This window comes from Brienomyrus brachyistius, unplaced genomic scaffold (genome assembly GCF_023856365.1).
Source record: "Brienomyrus brachyistius isolate T26 unplaced genomic scaffold, BBRACH_0.4 scaffold34, whole genome shotgun sequence".
NCBI classification, from domain to species: domain Eukaryota; kingdom Metazoa; phylum Chordata; class Actinopteri; order Osteoglossiformes; family Mormyridae; genus Brienomyrus; species Brienomyrus brachyistius.
Genome location: NW_026042309.1, coordinates 1,137,979 through 1,152,800, shown reverse-complemented (window position 1 = coordinate 1,152,800; position 14,822 = coordinate 1,137,979). Strand labels below are relative to the sequence as shown.

The window sequence follows — 14,822 nt, the reverse complement described above, 5'->3', positions numbered from 1 at the left end:
AGTAAAAAAATACGTGGATATACTGCACGATTTCTGCAAATATTGGGGTGATTTTGGGAGAGGTTCTGAAATGGCAAACACACATTGACATACATAATATAGTAGTTCTACACCAACATGAAGACCATTTAAACATCCTTTTCTCTGCCTGCCTAAGATTTTTTCACAATATTGTACACGTACATAATGTTATAAAGCTCTTACTCTTCTCCAGCATGTCAGCAAGATCATTTTGCTTCATGGTCCTCAGGATGTACAGTGTGATCTTCAGAGCTCCCTCTCTACCACAGGTCTTCTGCATCTGACCATCACAGTCCAGGTCATTGTCCTCCTCCAGCTGAGGCCCAGAGGATTCTGGGTAATTCTGATCTAGGTACCTCATGATCTTCTTCAGCTCATCCTTCAGGAACCTCACAGCATTTTCCTCTAGTGACTAAAATTCACAGTCACCAAACCTTTTCATAGTTTCATTTGAGAATTGTAGGTTTGAATTAGTTTCCTCTTGTACAGCCGTATAAAATGTAAGCCAATTCACACGATACTTAAGAAAATATATATCAGCAATAAATACAAACCTTCAATATGAATGATAAACCCAGTTTATCCTGTAGATCTGATCTGCATTCAGCCATTTGGTCTCTGTCAATGAGGCAGAAAAATACTAAAACCTCAAATCATCTATACGAATATAACAGAAAGTCTGTAATGGTCCCCATTAAAAGTGCCCTTGCTGCCGACAAAGAAGAGAACCAGTGACATCCTGTTGTGATCGGCGATAGCAGGTAAGGAGCACGGACAGGGCGACGGGCAGAGAAGCAGGCGATCAGGCATAAGCAGGGAAAACAGGGATTTATTTGGGTTATGGGGATTGGGAAACATCTCACGCAGACTAACATCAATGACAGACAAAGGCATCAGGCAAGACGTGGACTTAAAAAGACAGAACTGGTTGAAAATAATCAGACACAGCTGGGCACGATCGGGAAAGCACACGTGGATAATCAGGGGGCGTGGCACACATGAGGATCGGACGAGCTGGGCGTGACACATCCTGCTCCATCATGGAGAGACACACAGCAGGCAGGACAGACAGTTTACTATTCAGCCCTTTTGACCAAGTGACATTTAGACAGTTTAACTTAATTTTGAAACAGATTTCAGCTTAATTAGCAGAGCTAACTAACAGCATTTGATTCACTATCCATAGTTAAACTCTGTAAACAGCCTAAGAATTTATGATGGTCTTTGACAGGAAGCTCAACATCAGCATTTTAACAAACACATTTTGACACTGAGGTACACACCAGCCTTGAGGATCAGAGCAATGACAATAGACCTTAAAAAGGTGCTAAATATGTCTCATTTCCACCAACAGGGAGTCGATGCTTAGACCAGTGCTGGGCTGGTTCTGGCTTGGTGCTTTATGAGAACCTGCCAGTGTTTCCAGGAGTTTCAGTTTTATCCTGTTTTATTATTATTATTATTATTATTATTATTATTATTTACCTTCAAAAATGTAGGCTAAACCTCTGTGTGCTGGGAACCGGTATAACACAAATGTAAGCATTTTTTGATGGCCTCTTAACGTGGGTATGCTGGGGGGTGCGAGACGCTTCAGGTGGTGAAAAGCAAAGTTAAAAACTGACAAAATAATCAGGTTCATTGAAGCAAAACAGTCTAATTAAGAAATCAGAACGAGTTACATATTTATAAACAATGTAAAATGTGACTGCAAAGCACTGCATAAATAATGTCCGTTATTGACATCGTCTGTAGCTTCTAAATGCTGGTAATCTAGTGTAAGTAAATACTGCAGGACATTATGGTCAAATGCATCTGCCCCCCCTAACAGAACAACTGGCACTAGTCTGGCCCCCGGTCTAGAACTGCCACTGTCATTATCTCTTCGCCACTCAAGCAGCACAATATTTTATGTATTAGACCTGAAAAATGTTTATAATTCCTTATTAAATCTGGCCAGCAGATCCATCTTTTGTTTATCACATGTAATGCTGATAAACAAATAATAAGCTGAGAGCATGTATCACTGCTGCTGTTGTGCACAACTCCGGCTCTGCTGATGTTAGACAAAACTATACCAGTTATGGGCTGAATGTTCTGGGAAGGCTGCAGGTTTGGACATGATAGTCTGCCCCACTTTCACTGATATTACGGGTCCAAATTCGGAACCAATTCTGGATCAGTAAAAAGTCCGGAACCGGCACCACGTTGGTGGAAAGGAGACAATAGTGTTTATCTTCTGTCCATAGTTCAATTATGGATTCAATGTAAAAATATTCCAATTAAAAACTCAGGTAACTGATTAAAACAGCATGTTTGAGTTTGCCCAGCATATTGACTAACTGTAGTAATCACATCTAAATGAGAAGGAAATACTGTACTATAAAAATCAACTGGCACAACTGAAATCAGTCTCCAATGATTAATGAGTGTAATATTAATTATACAGATATGTCAGGACCATGTGTAACTGTCACACGTAAACAACTATACTGAACATCTAACAACTAAAACAGAAACACCCCTCCCCCCCAGAAGAAGATGATTTATTGTCCAGTCTTTCTTAATGGAAATCCAGCAGTGTGCAGGTCAGCATGATTTTTTAAGCTTTATAGTGAGAATTTAAATTTTTAATCCAATTTTTAATTATTGAACTTCCGATCCTGGCTCACAGGAAGTCAATCTTTACAGTAATCCTCTTCCTTTTACCTCTGATGTACTTTATATACTGTATAGAATACAAACTAAGCTTACATTCTCAAAGATGATAGGATTTGTAAAAGTTAAAATTATTTTTATCACAGCTTGAATGTGCCTCTGTGCCTTTTAAGTGAGAGTCTGGGTGTTTTAAACAGTGTTTGTTTAAATGCACTTTTACCTTTGATCTGAAGGTAAAGGTCCCTCTCTGAAGTTGAGTGGGGGGGGCATTGACCTGTCACTCTTCATGGAAACACAGCTGGGTACAGGGGAGTCTGCTCTCTCCATCAGGACACTGTGGGCAGCGAGAGGAAACAAACCCTCATGGTATAAATATGATTCATATACTGTGAGCAGCATCACATTAAATCTTCAGTTGATCAGTCTTCAGCTTAACCTGCCATGAAGCTCTTCATGCAAACAGGCTTCTTTACAGTTAGATTTCATGTGAAATAAACTATGTGACCTAAAAATAAGTTTCCTATATGAAAGGTTTGGTTATCACTGTTACAGCAAACAACACTTTTACACTGAACTAGACGCTGTTGGAATGACAACAATGTATTTCCTGCCTCATTTCTGCCATAGAATTGTCTGAAACTTTATGTGTACATGTGGCAGGTCTAGCAGAATAAGACCAAGCTGGAATGGGAGACATATTATATGTAAGCAAAACTTTTGTGTGCTGGGAACAGGCAGAACACACATGTAAGCACATGTTTTTGATGGCCTCTTAACGTGGGTATGCTGGGGGGGGGGAGACGCTTCAGGTGGTGAAAAGCAAAGTTAAAAACAGACAAAATATTCAAGTTCATTGAAGCAAAACAGTCTAAGAAATCAGAATGAGTTACATATTTATTAACAACGTACAATGTGACTGCGAAGCACTGCATAAATAACGTCCGTTATTGACATCGTCTGTAGCTTCTAAATGCTGGTAATCTAGTGTAAGTAAATACTGCAGGACATTATGGTCAAATGCATCTGTCGCCCCAACAGGACATCTGGCACTAACCTGGCCCTCCGTGTAGAACTGGCACTAACCTGGCGCTCCGTGTAGAACTGGCACTAACCTGGCGCTCCGTGTAGAACTGGCACTAACCTGGCCCTCCGTGTAGAACTGGCACTAACCTGGCCCTCCGTGTAGAACTGGCACTAACCTGGCCCTCCGTGTAGAACTGGCACTAACCTGGCCCTCCGTGTAGAACTGGCACTAACCTGGCGCTCCGTGTAGAACTGGCACTAACCTGGCGCTCCGTGTAGAACTGGCACTAACCTGGCGCTCCGTGTAGAACTGGCACTAACCTGGCCCTCCGTGTAGAACTGGCACTAACCTGGCCCTCCGTGTAGAACTGGCACTAACCTGGCGCTCCGTGTAGAACTGGCACTAACCTGGCCCTCCGTGTAGAACTGGCACTAACCTGGCCCTCCGTGTAGAACTGGCACTAACCTGGCGCTCCGTGTAGAACTGGCACTAACCTGGCCCTCCGTGTAGAACTGGCACTAACCTGGCGCTCCGTGTAGAACTGGCACTAACCTGGCCCTCCGTGTAGAACTACCACTGTCATTATCTCTTCATCACGCAACAGCTACAATATTTTATTTATTAGACCTGCAACATTTATAATTAAGAGGCCAAAGCACATAGAGATTTATAAAATCAAACTGGTACAACTAAAATCAGCCTCCAAGGACAGTTTATGGGTGTAATATTAATTATACAAATATGTCAGGACCATGTGTAACTGTCACACGTAAACAACTATACTGAACAACCAACAACTAAAATAGAAACACCCCCCCCCCCAGAAGAAGATGATTTATTGTCCAGTCTTTCTTAATGGACACCCAGCAGTGTGCAGGTCAGCCTGATTTTTTGAGGTTTATACTGAGAATTTAAATTTTTAATCGAACTTCCAATTATCGAACTTCCAATTCCTGCTCATAGGAAGTCAGTCTTTACAGTAATCCTCTTCCTTTTACCTCTGATGTAATTTATATACTGTATAGAATACAGACTAACCTTAAATTCTCAAAGATGATAGGATTTCTAAAAGTTACAATTATTTTTATCATAGCTTGAATGTGCCTCTGTGCCTTTTAAGTGAGAGTCTGGGTGTTTTAAACAATGTTTGTTAAAATGCACATTTACCTTTGATCTGAAGGTAAAGCTCCCTCTCTGAATTTGATTGGTTGCTCCATTGACCTGTCACTCTTCATGGAAACACAGCTGGGTACAGGGGAGTCTGCTCTCTCCATCAGGACACTGTGGGCAGCGAGAGGAAACAAACCCTCATGGTATAAATATGATTCATATACTGTGAGCAGCATCACATTAAATCTTCAGTTGATCAGTCTTCAGCTTAACCTGCCATGAAGCTCTTCATGCAAACAGGCTTGTTTTCAGTTAGATTTCATGTGAAATAAACTATGTGACCTAAAAATAAGTTTCCTATATGAAAGGTTTGGTTATCACTGTTACAGCAAACAACACTTTTACACTGAACTAGATGCTGTTGGAATGACAACAATGTATTTCCTGCCTCATTTCTGCCATAGAATTGTCTGAAACTTTATGTGTACATGTGGCAGGTCTAGCAGAATAAGACCAAGCTGGAATGGGAGACATATTATATGTAAGCAAAACCTCTGTGTGCTGGGAACAGGCAGAACACAAATGTAAGCACATTTTTTGATGGCCTCTTAACGTGGGTATGCTGGGGGGGGGAGACGCTTCAGGTGGTGAAAAGCAAAGTTAAAAACAGAAAAAATAATCAAGTTCATTGACGCAAGACAGTCTAATTAAGAAATCAGAACGAGTTACATATTTATAAACAATGTAAAATGTGACTGCAAAGCACTGCATAAATAATGTCCGTTATTGACATCGTCTGTAGCTTCTAAATGCTGGTAATCTATTGTAAGTAAATACTGCAGGACATTATGGTCAAATGCATCTGCCCCCCCTAACAGAACAACTGGCACTAGTCTTGCCCCCGGTCTAGAACTGCCACTGTCATTATCTCTTCGCCACTCAAGCAGCACAATATTTTATGTATTAGACCTGAAAAATGTTTATAATTCCTTATTAAATCTGGCCAGCAGATCCATCTTTTGTTCATCACATGTAATGCTGATAAACAAATAATAAGCTGACAGCATGTATCACTGCTGCTGTTGTGCACAACTCCGGCTCTGCTGATGTTAGACAAAACTATACCAGTTATGGGCTGAATGTTCTGGGAAGGCTGCAGGTTTGGACATGATAGTCTGCCCCACTTTCACTGATATTACGGGTCCAAATTCGGAACCAATTCTGGATCAGTAAAAAGTCCGGAACCTGCACCACGTTGGTGGAAAGGAGACAATAGTGTTTATCTTCTGTCCATAGTTCAATTATGGATTCAATGTAAAAATATTCCAATTAAAAACTCAGGTAACTGATTAAAACAGCATGTTTGAGTTTGCCCAGCATATTGACTAACTGTAGTAATCACATCTAAATGAGAAGGAAATACTGTACTATAAAAATCAACTGGCACAACTGAAATCAGTCTCCAATGATTAATGAGTGTAATATTAATTATACAGATATGTCAGGACCATGTGTAACTGTCACACGTAAACAACTATACTGAACATCTAACAACTAAAACAGAAACACCCCTCCCCCCCAGAAGAAGATGATTTATTGTCCAGTCTTTCTTAATGGAAATCCAGCAGTGTGCAGGTCAGCATGATTTTTTAAGCTTTATAGTGAGAATTTAAATTTTTAATCCAATTTTTAATTATTGAACTTCCGATCCTGGCTCACAGGAAGTCAATCTTTACAGTAATCCTCTTCCTTTTACCTCTGATGTACTTTATATACTGTATAGAATACAAACTAAGCTTACATTCTCAAAGATGATAGGATTTGTAAAAGTTAAAATTATTTTTATCACAGCTTGAATGTGCCTCTGTGCCTTTTAAGTGAGAGTCTGGGTGTTTTAAACAGTGTTTGTTTAAATGCACTTTTACCTTTGATCTGAAGGTAAAGGTCCCTCTCTGAAGTTGAGTGGGGGGGGCATTGACCTGTCACTCTTCATGGAAACACAGCTGGGTACAGGGGAGTCTGCTCTCTCCATCAGGACACTGTGGGCAGCGAGAGGAAACAAACCCTCATGGTATAAATATGATTCATATACTGTGAGCAGCATCACATTAAATCTTCAGTTGATCAGTCTTCAGCTTAACCTGCCATGAAGCTCTTCATGCAAACAGGCTTCTTTACAGTTAGATTTCATGTGAAATAAACTATGTGACCTAAAAATAAGTTTCCTATATGAAAGGTTTGGTTATCACTGTTACAGCAAACAACACTTTTACACTGAACTAGACGCTGTTGGAATGACAACAATGTATTTCCTGCCTCATTTCTGCCATAGAATTGTCTGAAACTTTATGTGTACATGTGGCAGGTCTAGCAGAATAAGACCAAGCTGGAATGGGAGACATATTATATGTAAGCAAAACCTCTGTGTGCTGGGAACAGGCAGAACACAAATGTAAGCACATTTTTTGATGGCCTCTTAACGTGGGTATGCTGGGGGGGCGAGACGCTTCAGGTGGTGAAAAGCAAAGTTAAAAACAGAAAAAATAATCAAGTTCATTGACGCAAGACAGTCTAAGAAATCAAAACGAGTTACATATTTATAAACAACGTAAAATGTGACTGCAAAGCACTGCATAAATAACCTCGGTTATTGAGATCATCTTTTTCTTCTAAATGCTGGTAATCTATTGTAAGTAAATACTGCAGGACATTATGGTCAAATGCATCTGCCCCCCCTAACAGAACAGCTGGCACTAACCTGGCCCTCCGGGTAGAACTGGCACTAACCTGGCCCTCCGTGTAGAACTGGCACTAACCTAGCCCTCCGTGTAGAACTACCACTGTCATTATCTCTTCATCACGCAACTGATACAATATTTTATTTATTAGCCTTGCAACATTTATAATTAAGAGTCCAAAGCACATAGAGATTTATAAAATCAAACTGGTACAACTAAAATCAGCCTCCAAGGACAGTTTATGGGTGTAATATTAATTATACAGATACGTCAGGACCATGTGTAACTGTCACACGTAAACAACTATACTGAACATCTAACAACTAAAATAGAAACACCTCCCCCTCAGAAGAAGAGGATTTATTGTCCTGTCTTTAGTAATGGATACCCAGCACTGTGCAGGTCAGCCTGATTTTTTAAGCTTCATACTGAGAATTAAAATTTTCACTTCCAATTCCGGCTCACAGGAAATCAGTCCCAATCCGGAACCCGGCAGGGTTCACCCCGGACATCACCGTCGCTGCGCTCCTGCAGGTGCCCAAAGCCCGCATCGCCCTCAGAACTGCCGCCGCTAGCAGCTTACCACTTCCGGGAGGTACGTCTGGCTAATTAGGGGGCCAGGGCAGTATGGGATACTATCCTGCAGGTGCCCAAAGCCGGCATCGCCCTCACAGAGCTGCTGCCGCTAGCAGCTTACCACTTCCGGGAGGTACGTCTGGCTAATTAGGGGGCCAGGGCAGTATGGGATACTACCCTGCAGGGGCCCAAAGCCCACATTGTCCTTACAGAGCTGTCACCGCTAGCAGCTTACCACTTCCGGGAGGCAGGCCTGGCTAATTAGGGGGCCAGGGCAGTATAGGATACTACCCTGCAGGGGCCCAAAGCCGGCATCGCCCTCACAGAGCTGCCGCCGCTAGCAGCTTACCACTTCCGGGAGGCAGGCCTGGCTAATTAGGGGGCCAGGGCAGTATGGGATACTATCCTGCAGGTGCCCAATGTCCGCATCGCCCTCACAGAGCTGCCGCCGCTAGCAGCTTACCACTTACGGGAGGCAGGCCTGGTTAATTAGGGGGCCAGGGCAGTATGGGATACTATCCTGCAGGTGCCCAATGTCCGCATCGCCCTCACAGAGCTGCCGCCGCTAGCAGCTTACCACTTCCGGGAGGCAGGCCTGGCTAATTAGGGGGCCAGGGCAGTATGGGATACTATCCTGCAGGTGTCCAAAGCCCACATCGCCCTCACAGAGCTGCCGCCGCTAGCAGCTTACCACTTCCGGGGGGCAGGCCTGGCTAATTAGGGGGCCAGGGCAGTATGGGATACTATCCTGCAGGTGCCCAAAGCCCGCATCGCCCTCACAGAGCTGCCGCCGCTAGCAGCTTACCACTTCCGGGAGGCAAGTTTGGCTAATTATGGGGCCAGGGCAGTATGGGATACTATCCTGCAGGTGCCCAAAGCCCGCATCGCCCTCACAGAGCTGCCGCCGCTAGCAGCTTACCACTTCCGGGGGGCAGGCCTGGCTAATTAGGGGGCCAGGGCAGTATGGGATACTATCCTGCAGGTGCCCAAAGCCCACATCGCCCTCACAGAGCTGCCGCCGCTAGCAGCTTACCACTTCCGGGAGGCAGGCCTGGTTAATTAGGGGGCCAGGGCAGTATGAGATACTATCCTGCAGGTGCCCAAAGCCGGCATCGCCCTCACAGAGCTGCCGCCGCTAGCAGCTTACCACTTCCGGGAGGTACGTCTGGCTAATTAGGGGGCCAGGACAGTATGGGATACTATCCTGCAGGTGCCCAAAGCCCGCATCGCCCTCACAGAGCTGCCGCCGCTAGCAGCTTACCACTTCCGGGAGGCAGGCCTGGCTAATTAGGGGGCCGGGGCAGTATGGGATACTATCCTGCAGGTGCCCAAAGCCCGCATCGCCCTCACAGAGCTGCCGCCGCTAGCAGCTTACCACTTCCGGGAGGCAGGCCTGGCTAATTAGGGGGCCGGGGCAGTATGGGATACTATCCTGCAGGTGCCCAAAGCCCGCATCGCCCTCACAGAGCTGCCGCCGCTAGCAGCTTACCACTTCCGGGAGGCAGGCCTGGCTAATTAGGGGGCCGGGGCAGTATGGGATACTATCCTGCAGGTGCCCAAAGCCCACATCGCCTCACAGAGCTGCCGCCGCTAGCAGCTTACCACTTCCGGGAGGCAGGCCTGGCTAATTAGGGGGCCGGGGCAGTATGGGATACTATCCTGCAGGTGCCCAAAGCCCACATCGCCTCACAGAGCTGCCGCCGCTAGCAGCTTACCACTTCCGGGAGGCAGGCCTGGCTAATTAGGGGGCCAGGGCAGTATGGGATACTATCCTGCGGGTCCCGATGGCTCTAAAAGGGGCAGCACCTACTCTTACGGTGCCAACTCTGGAGGCAATAGTTGATGTCCCAGCACAACAAGTTTTCCAGTGTTAAATTAACACTGCATGGTGTTTATATCATTCTCACCAAATCAGTGTTATATTTAACATTTTACAGAGTGGAATAGTGTTGTTGTATAGTGTTAAGTTTTATTAGCTCTTATAGTGTTCAATTGACACCATAGAGTGTCAATTTAACACTGGCAAATTTTCTGTGTGACTTGCCTGTTCAATCCGTTCCTGACCTGCCTGTCCTACCAGTTTCTAAAGTTCCTGACCTGCTAGGCCTGGCGGCTAACACACCACCCAGTGAGGCTCCAACCCCGGCAGCTTAAGCGCCGCCCCAACGGAGTTCCAGTCACAGCTGCTGCAACGGTACTCTCAGAGGCCCATGCTGCGCCATCCGACGGAGTTCCAGTCCTGGTGGCCGACGTTCTGCCCCCCGCGGTTCCTAGCCTGCCTGACCTGCCCACAGAGGCTCCAGTCCCAGCAGCTCATGCCCCGCCCACAGAGGCTCCGGCCTCGCTGGCTGACACGCCTCCCACCGAAGCTCCGGCCCCGGCAGCTGATACGCCTCCCACAGAGGCTCCGGCCCCGCCTACTGACACGCCTCCCACAGAGGCTCCGGCCCCGCCTGCTGACACGCCTCCCACAGAGGCTCCAGCCCACCTGCTGACACGCCTCCCACAGAGGCTCCGGCCCCGCCTGCTGACACGCCTCCCACAGAGGCTCCGGCCCCGCCTGCTGACACGCCTCCCACAGAGGCTCCGGCCCCGCCTACTGACACGCCTCCCACAGAGGCTCCGGCCCCGCCTGCTGACACGCCTCCCACAGAGGCTCCGGCCCCTCCGGCTGACACGCCGCCCACAGAGGCTCCGGCCCCGCCTGCTGACACGCCTCCCACAGAGGCTCCGGCCCCGCCGGCTGACACGCCTCCCACAGAGGCTCCGGCCCCGGCGGCTGACACGCCTCCCACAGAGGCTCCGGCCCCGCCTGCTGACACGCCTCCCACAGAGGCTCCGGCCCCAGTAGCTGACACGCCTCCCATAGAGGCTCCGGCCCCAGTAGCTGACACGCCTCCCACAGAGGCTCCGGCCCCGGTAGCTGACACGCCTCCCACAGAGGCTCCGGCCCCGCCTACTGACACGCCTCCCACAGAGGCTCCGGCCCGCCTGCTGACACGCCTCCCATAGAGGCTCTGGCCCCAGTAGCTGACGTCCTTGCTCCACTCGTGCCTGATCCACCCATTGTACCTCCTGCTCCAGTCTCCCCAGTTCCTGACCCAGCTCCGGCACCACCAGCTCCTAGGACTCCAGTCCCTGTCCCCAAAGAGGTCCCAGGCTGCCTGACCATTGCTCCTTCTTCCTTGATGGAGGGAGAGGAGGAGCTCGAATGGAACCGCTTGGGGATTTTCTTGATGGCCCCAATGAACCCCTCCAGGGGAACGACTCCTTCACCATCACCCCAGCACGGTGGATCCCGGCCAGTTCTCCATCTTTCAGTGTCCCGAAAGGGAAGAGGACACGCCCACCCTGCCCCTGACTCGCTCTCACTCGTCTTGTCTGGGGCTCAGGCGGCGTCAACGGGTGCTCTGGTTCCTGTTTAGCGGTCGCCTGCGGGTCTCCCTCCAAAGACTTGTCGGCAGCCTTTGGTTCCGCCTTCGAACCTTGTTGGTCGCCGGTGGGTTCCCCTGCATCGACTCCTCGGTCGCCTGTGGTTCCCACCACTCCAGCTCGTTGGTGGATGGCGCCTTCGCCTCCTTGCCTGCCCCGTGGTCCCCTCTATCTCCCTCCTCGCCTCCCCTGGTGCCCCACTCTGACTTCCTCCTCACCTTTCCGCCTGTCCCTTCACCTATCTCCTCTCCCCTTGCAGGGTCCCCTTCGGCTCCGGCCTTATGGTCGCCTGCGGCCCCTTTGGCTACAAACCCTCGCCCGCTGCTGTTCCCTTGGACTCCCCATTTTCCCCCATCCTCTGCCGTCCTGCCTCCTTGTTTTGTGCCTCCTGTGTCTGTTCCTCATCCTCTTGTGTCTCCGGTGTTCCCCCTTGGTCCCTGGGTTCCTCTGGTCAGTGTTTCCCTGGTGTGTCCTTTTATCGTGCGCTTGTGTCAGGTATTATCCTGACTTCTGCCGTTGTGTCTGTTCTTTGTGTCCGTCCTGTTTCCAGTGTCTCGTTGATAGTTTTGCTTTTGTTTTCCAGGTCCCGTATCCCTGGCCCCGTCTCGTCCGTCACTTGGGGGGGGTTCTGTCATGACCTGCTCGTTCGATCCTCTCATGTGCCACGCCCCCTCATTAACCTCGTGTGATTTCCTAATTGTTATCAGTTGTCTCCTGTTATTTCGACTTGTCCTGTGTATAAGTTCACGTCTGAGTCTGTATCCCCAGTTCCGTCATTGAAGTCTTCACCATGTTTTATTTTGTCTGCCTGTTTGTCCTGAATAAACCCCGTTTCCTGCACCTCTGCTGCCTAATCCTGACTCCTTGCTCACTCGCCCAGAACACAGATGTGACAATTACAGCCTCTGTTACTAGACTTGGCTGCTGTTGCTTTTTTCCAGTTTTTTTGTTTGTATATTTTAGGGCTATCAATAGATTACAATATTTAATCGTGATTAATTGCACAACTGTCCATAGATAATAACAAATTAATCACAAATTAATCACAAATTAAATCATGAATTTATTTAACATTTACCGTAAAGGGATTTTTTCAGGTGTTAATATTCTTATCAATATTATAGTTGGTAAGGCATGATTGCATTATGCAAATGTATGCATGTATTATTGGAAATCAATTACCAACAATAAGCAACAACAAAATTGGCCAAAGGTCATCAGAGACACTTCATCACTTAAGAAAAACCCAACAACAGATCGGCACATTGACCTAGTAAATATTACATATTACTTAGTCATATAACTAAGTATAGATCAGAGATAGCAAGCTTTTTAAATCGAAAAGCCATTTTATCCTAAATGTCTGACCAAAGATTAACCCTCAGCCAAGTTGGTTTGGCTCTGCAGTTGTCTGCCTTTCACTCTCCACTTCCCTACTTATAACTGTGCTGACTGAACAATGCAAAATGTCCTCAGCACTCCGAATGCGATTTACTACAAAAAGTATATTATTAGGAAGAATTAGGAATCCCAATAAACTTAATAAGCCTACATCCAATCTTGGACACTGAGGAAAACTCCGGAAACCACATCATTTGACCAGAGACATACTCTCATAGAGAATGACTTTGAGGAAGATGAATTAGGCAGTTAAGACATCACAGAAGCGCGCGACGGAGCGCCTCACTCATATATAGCTAAATAAATACCTAAATAAAAAATAACATTAACCCATAAATAAATTACTTATATTTATGAAAGTATTATCATAATATAGTAAGACATGAAAATGCATCTATCGTCCTGAGAAGAGCCGCAACCTGGTATGGTATTTAAGACCAGATGTACTTTGGTGGTAACTCATTTCACATCTACAGTGACTGCAAATAACTTTGGTCTTGTCGATGGACCCATCTGACATAGTTTTGAAGCTGAACCTGCCATTCAAAATACCTTTTTCTCTCTTCATTATTTTTCCCGAGCTGCCATCTGACACGCGTTAATGGCATCAAAAAAGTTAGTCACGTTATAATGAATTCGCGTTGACGCACTATTTGTTCTCTACCACCTTACAATATGTGGTTGTTTTGGGCAGGAGGGATGATGTGATGGTTGCCTCTAGAATAGAAGAACTGGCTGATGTTGGAGGAAAGGGAAACTATGGCCTGACTATAGACCCACAGAGCCATGCATGCTAATGGGCTGTAACACTGCTACCTCTCAGTCCCCTTTGTTTTACGCTCCATAGAGGGGCTCATTTCCGAAGCAGGTTCCTCCATTTTGTTGCTGATCCAGAGCAGATGATTCTTGCCGAGGTCTCTGTAAACATGAAAGGTAAATAAACACATAAAAATACAATATCTAATAATCAACACTTTTACATAGACCTAGACGCTGTTGGAATGACAATAGTGTATTTCCCGCCTCATTTCTGCTACAGAATTGTCTGAAACGTTATGTGTACATGTGGCAGGTCTAGTAGAATAAGACAAAGATGAAATGGGAGACATATTATGCATTATCTGCGACGGGCTGCCCCCCCATCCTGGGTTGTTCCCTGCTTCGTGCCCATTGCTTCCGGGATAGGCTCCGGACCCCCCCCCACGACCCAGTAGGATAAGCGGTTTGGAAAATGGATGTATGGATTGATTATGCATTATTATGCAAATATTGGCTCAGTGGTATGTACAGGTAGTTAATTATCATGCACAAAATATAGGTTTGCTTGACCATAACCTTGTCCTTGGTTCTCGTCCTTTTTTTTGGAGGGGGTGGGTCGGGCGGGCGGGATTTTTTTTTTATTATTTTTTATTTTTTTACAAATTTTGATTGACTGTTTGGACTTTCAAATATGTAAGAAAATACATATTTGAAAATACATACCGAAGAGAGCAGACCTACTTAGTACGCCTCAGTTCTTCGTTTGTTGCATTTCAAATATATTAAATGTAAGAAAATACAAGAATGTAATTATACAGATATTGGCTCAGTAGTATGTACAGGTAGTTAATTAACATGCACAAAATATAGGTTTTATTGACTATAACCCCATCTTTCCACCATGGAGCTGAATGCAGCTTTGTGTGGCTACTTGCAGGGGAGTTTCTAGCTACTGAAAAAATCAGGGGCTAAGTCAAGTTTACTGGGGCTTGAGTGTTTTTGTTTTTGAAGGAATATCGACATTGAGGCTAAAATACTCTGTGTTCAGCTTAAAATACTATATGCCTGAGTGATCGGACCTAACAACGCCCACGGCACATTGT

The 14,822-nt window shown here is 46.1% G+C and overlaps 1 protein-coding gene and 1 long non-coding RNA gene across 2 annotated transcripts in view; one reads left to right on the top strand and one right to left on the bottom strand.

Moving 5' to 3' along the window:
* LOC125721542 (NACHT, LRR and PYD domains-containing protein 3-like) overlaps window positions 1-14,822 on the bottom strand; it is a 38,064-nt gene that overhangs the window by 22,312 nt on the left and 930 nt on the right. Inside the window, exons 2-5 of the mRNA XM_048997479.1 lie at window positions 13,777-13,878; window positions 2,900-3,013; window positions 576-639; window positions 205-433 (exon numbers count right to left, since the gene is read on the bottom strand). Of these exons, the coding sequence (XP_048853436.1) occupies window positions 205-433; window positions 576-639; window positions 2,900-3,013; window positions 13,777-13,838 (469 nt within the window). The 5' untranslated portion in view covers window positions 13,839-13,878. The remainder of the gene's footprint in view (window positions 1-204; window positions 434-575; window positions 640-2,899; window positions 3,014-13,776; window positions 13,879-14,822) is intronic.
* LOC125721566 (uncharacterized) lies at window positions 8,673-9,985 on the top strand. The gene is made up of 3 exons (XR_007385826.1): window positions 8,673-8,767; window positions 8,996-9,223; window positions 9,338-9,985. It is a non-coding gene; the product is annotated as an uncharacterized LOC125721566 (long non-coding RNA).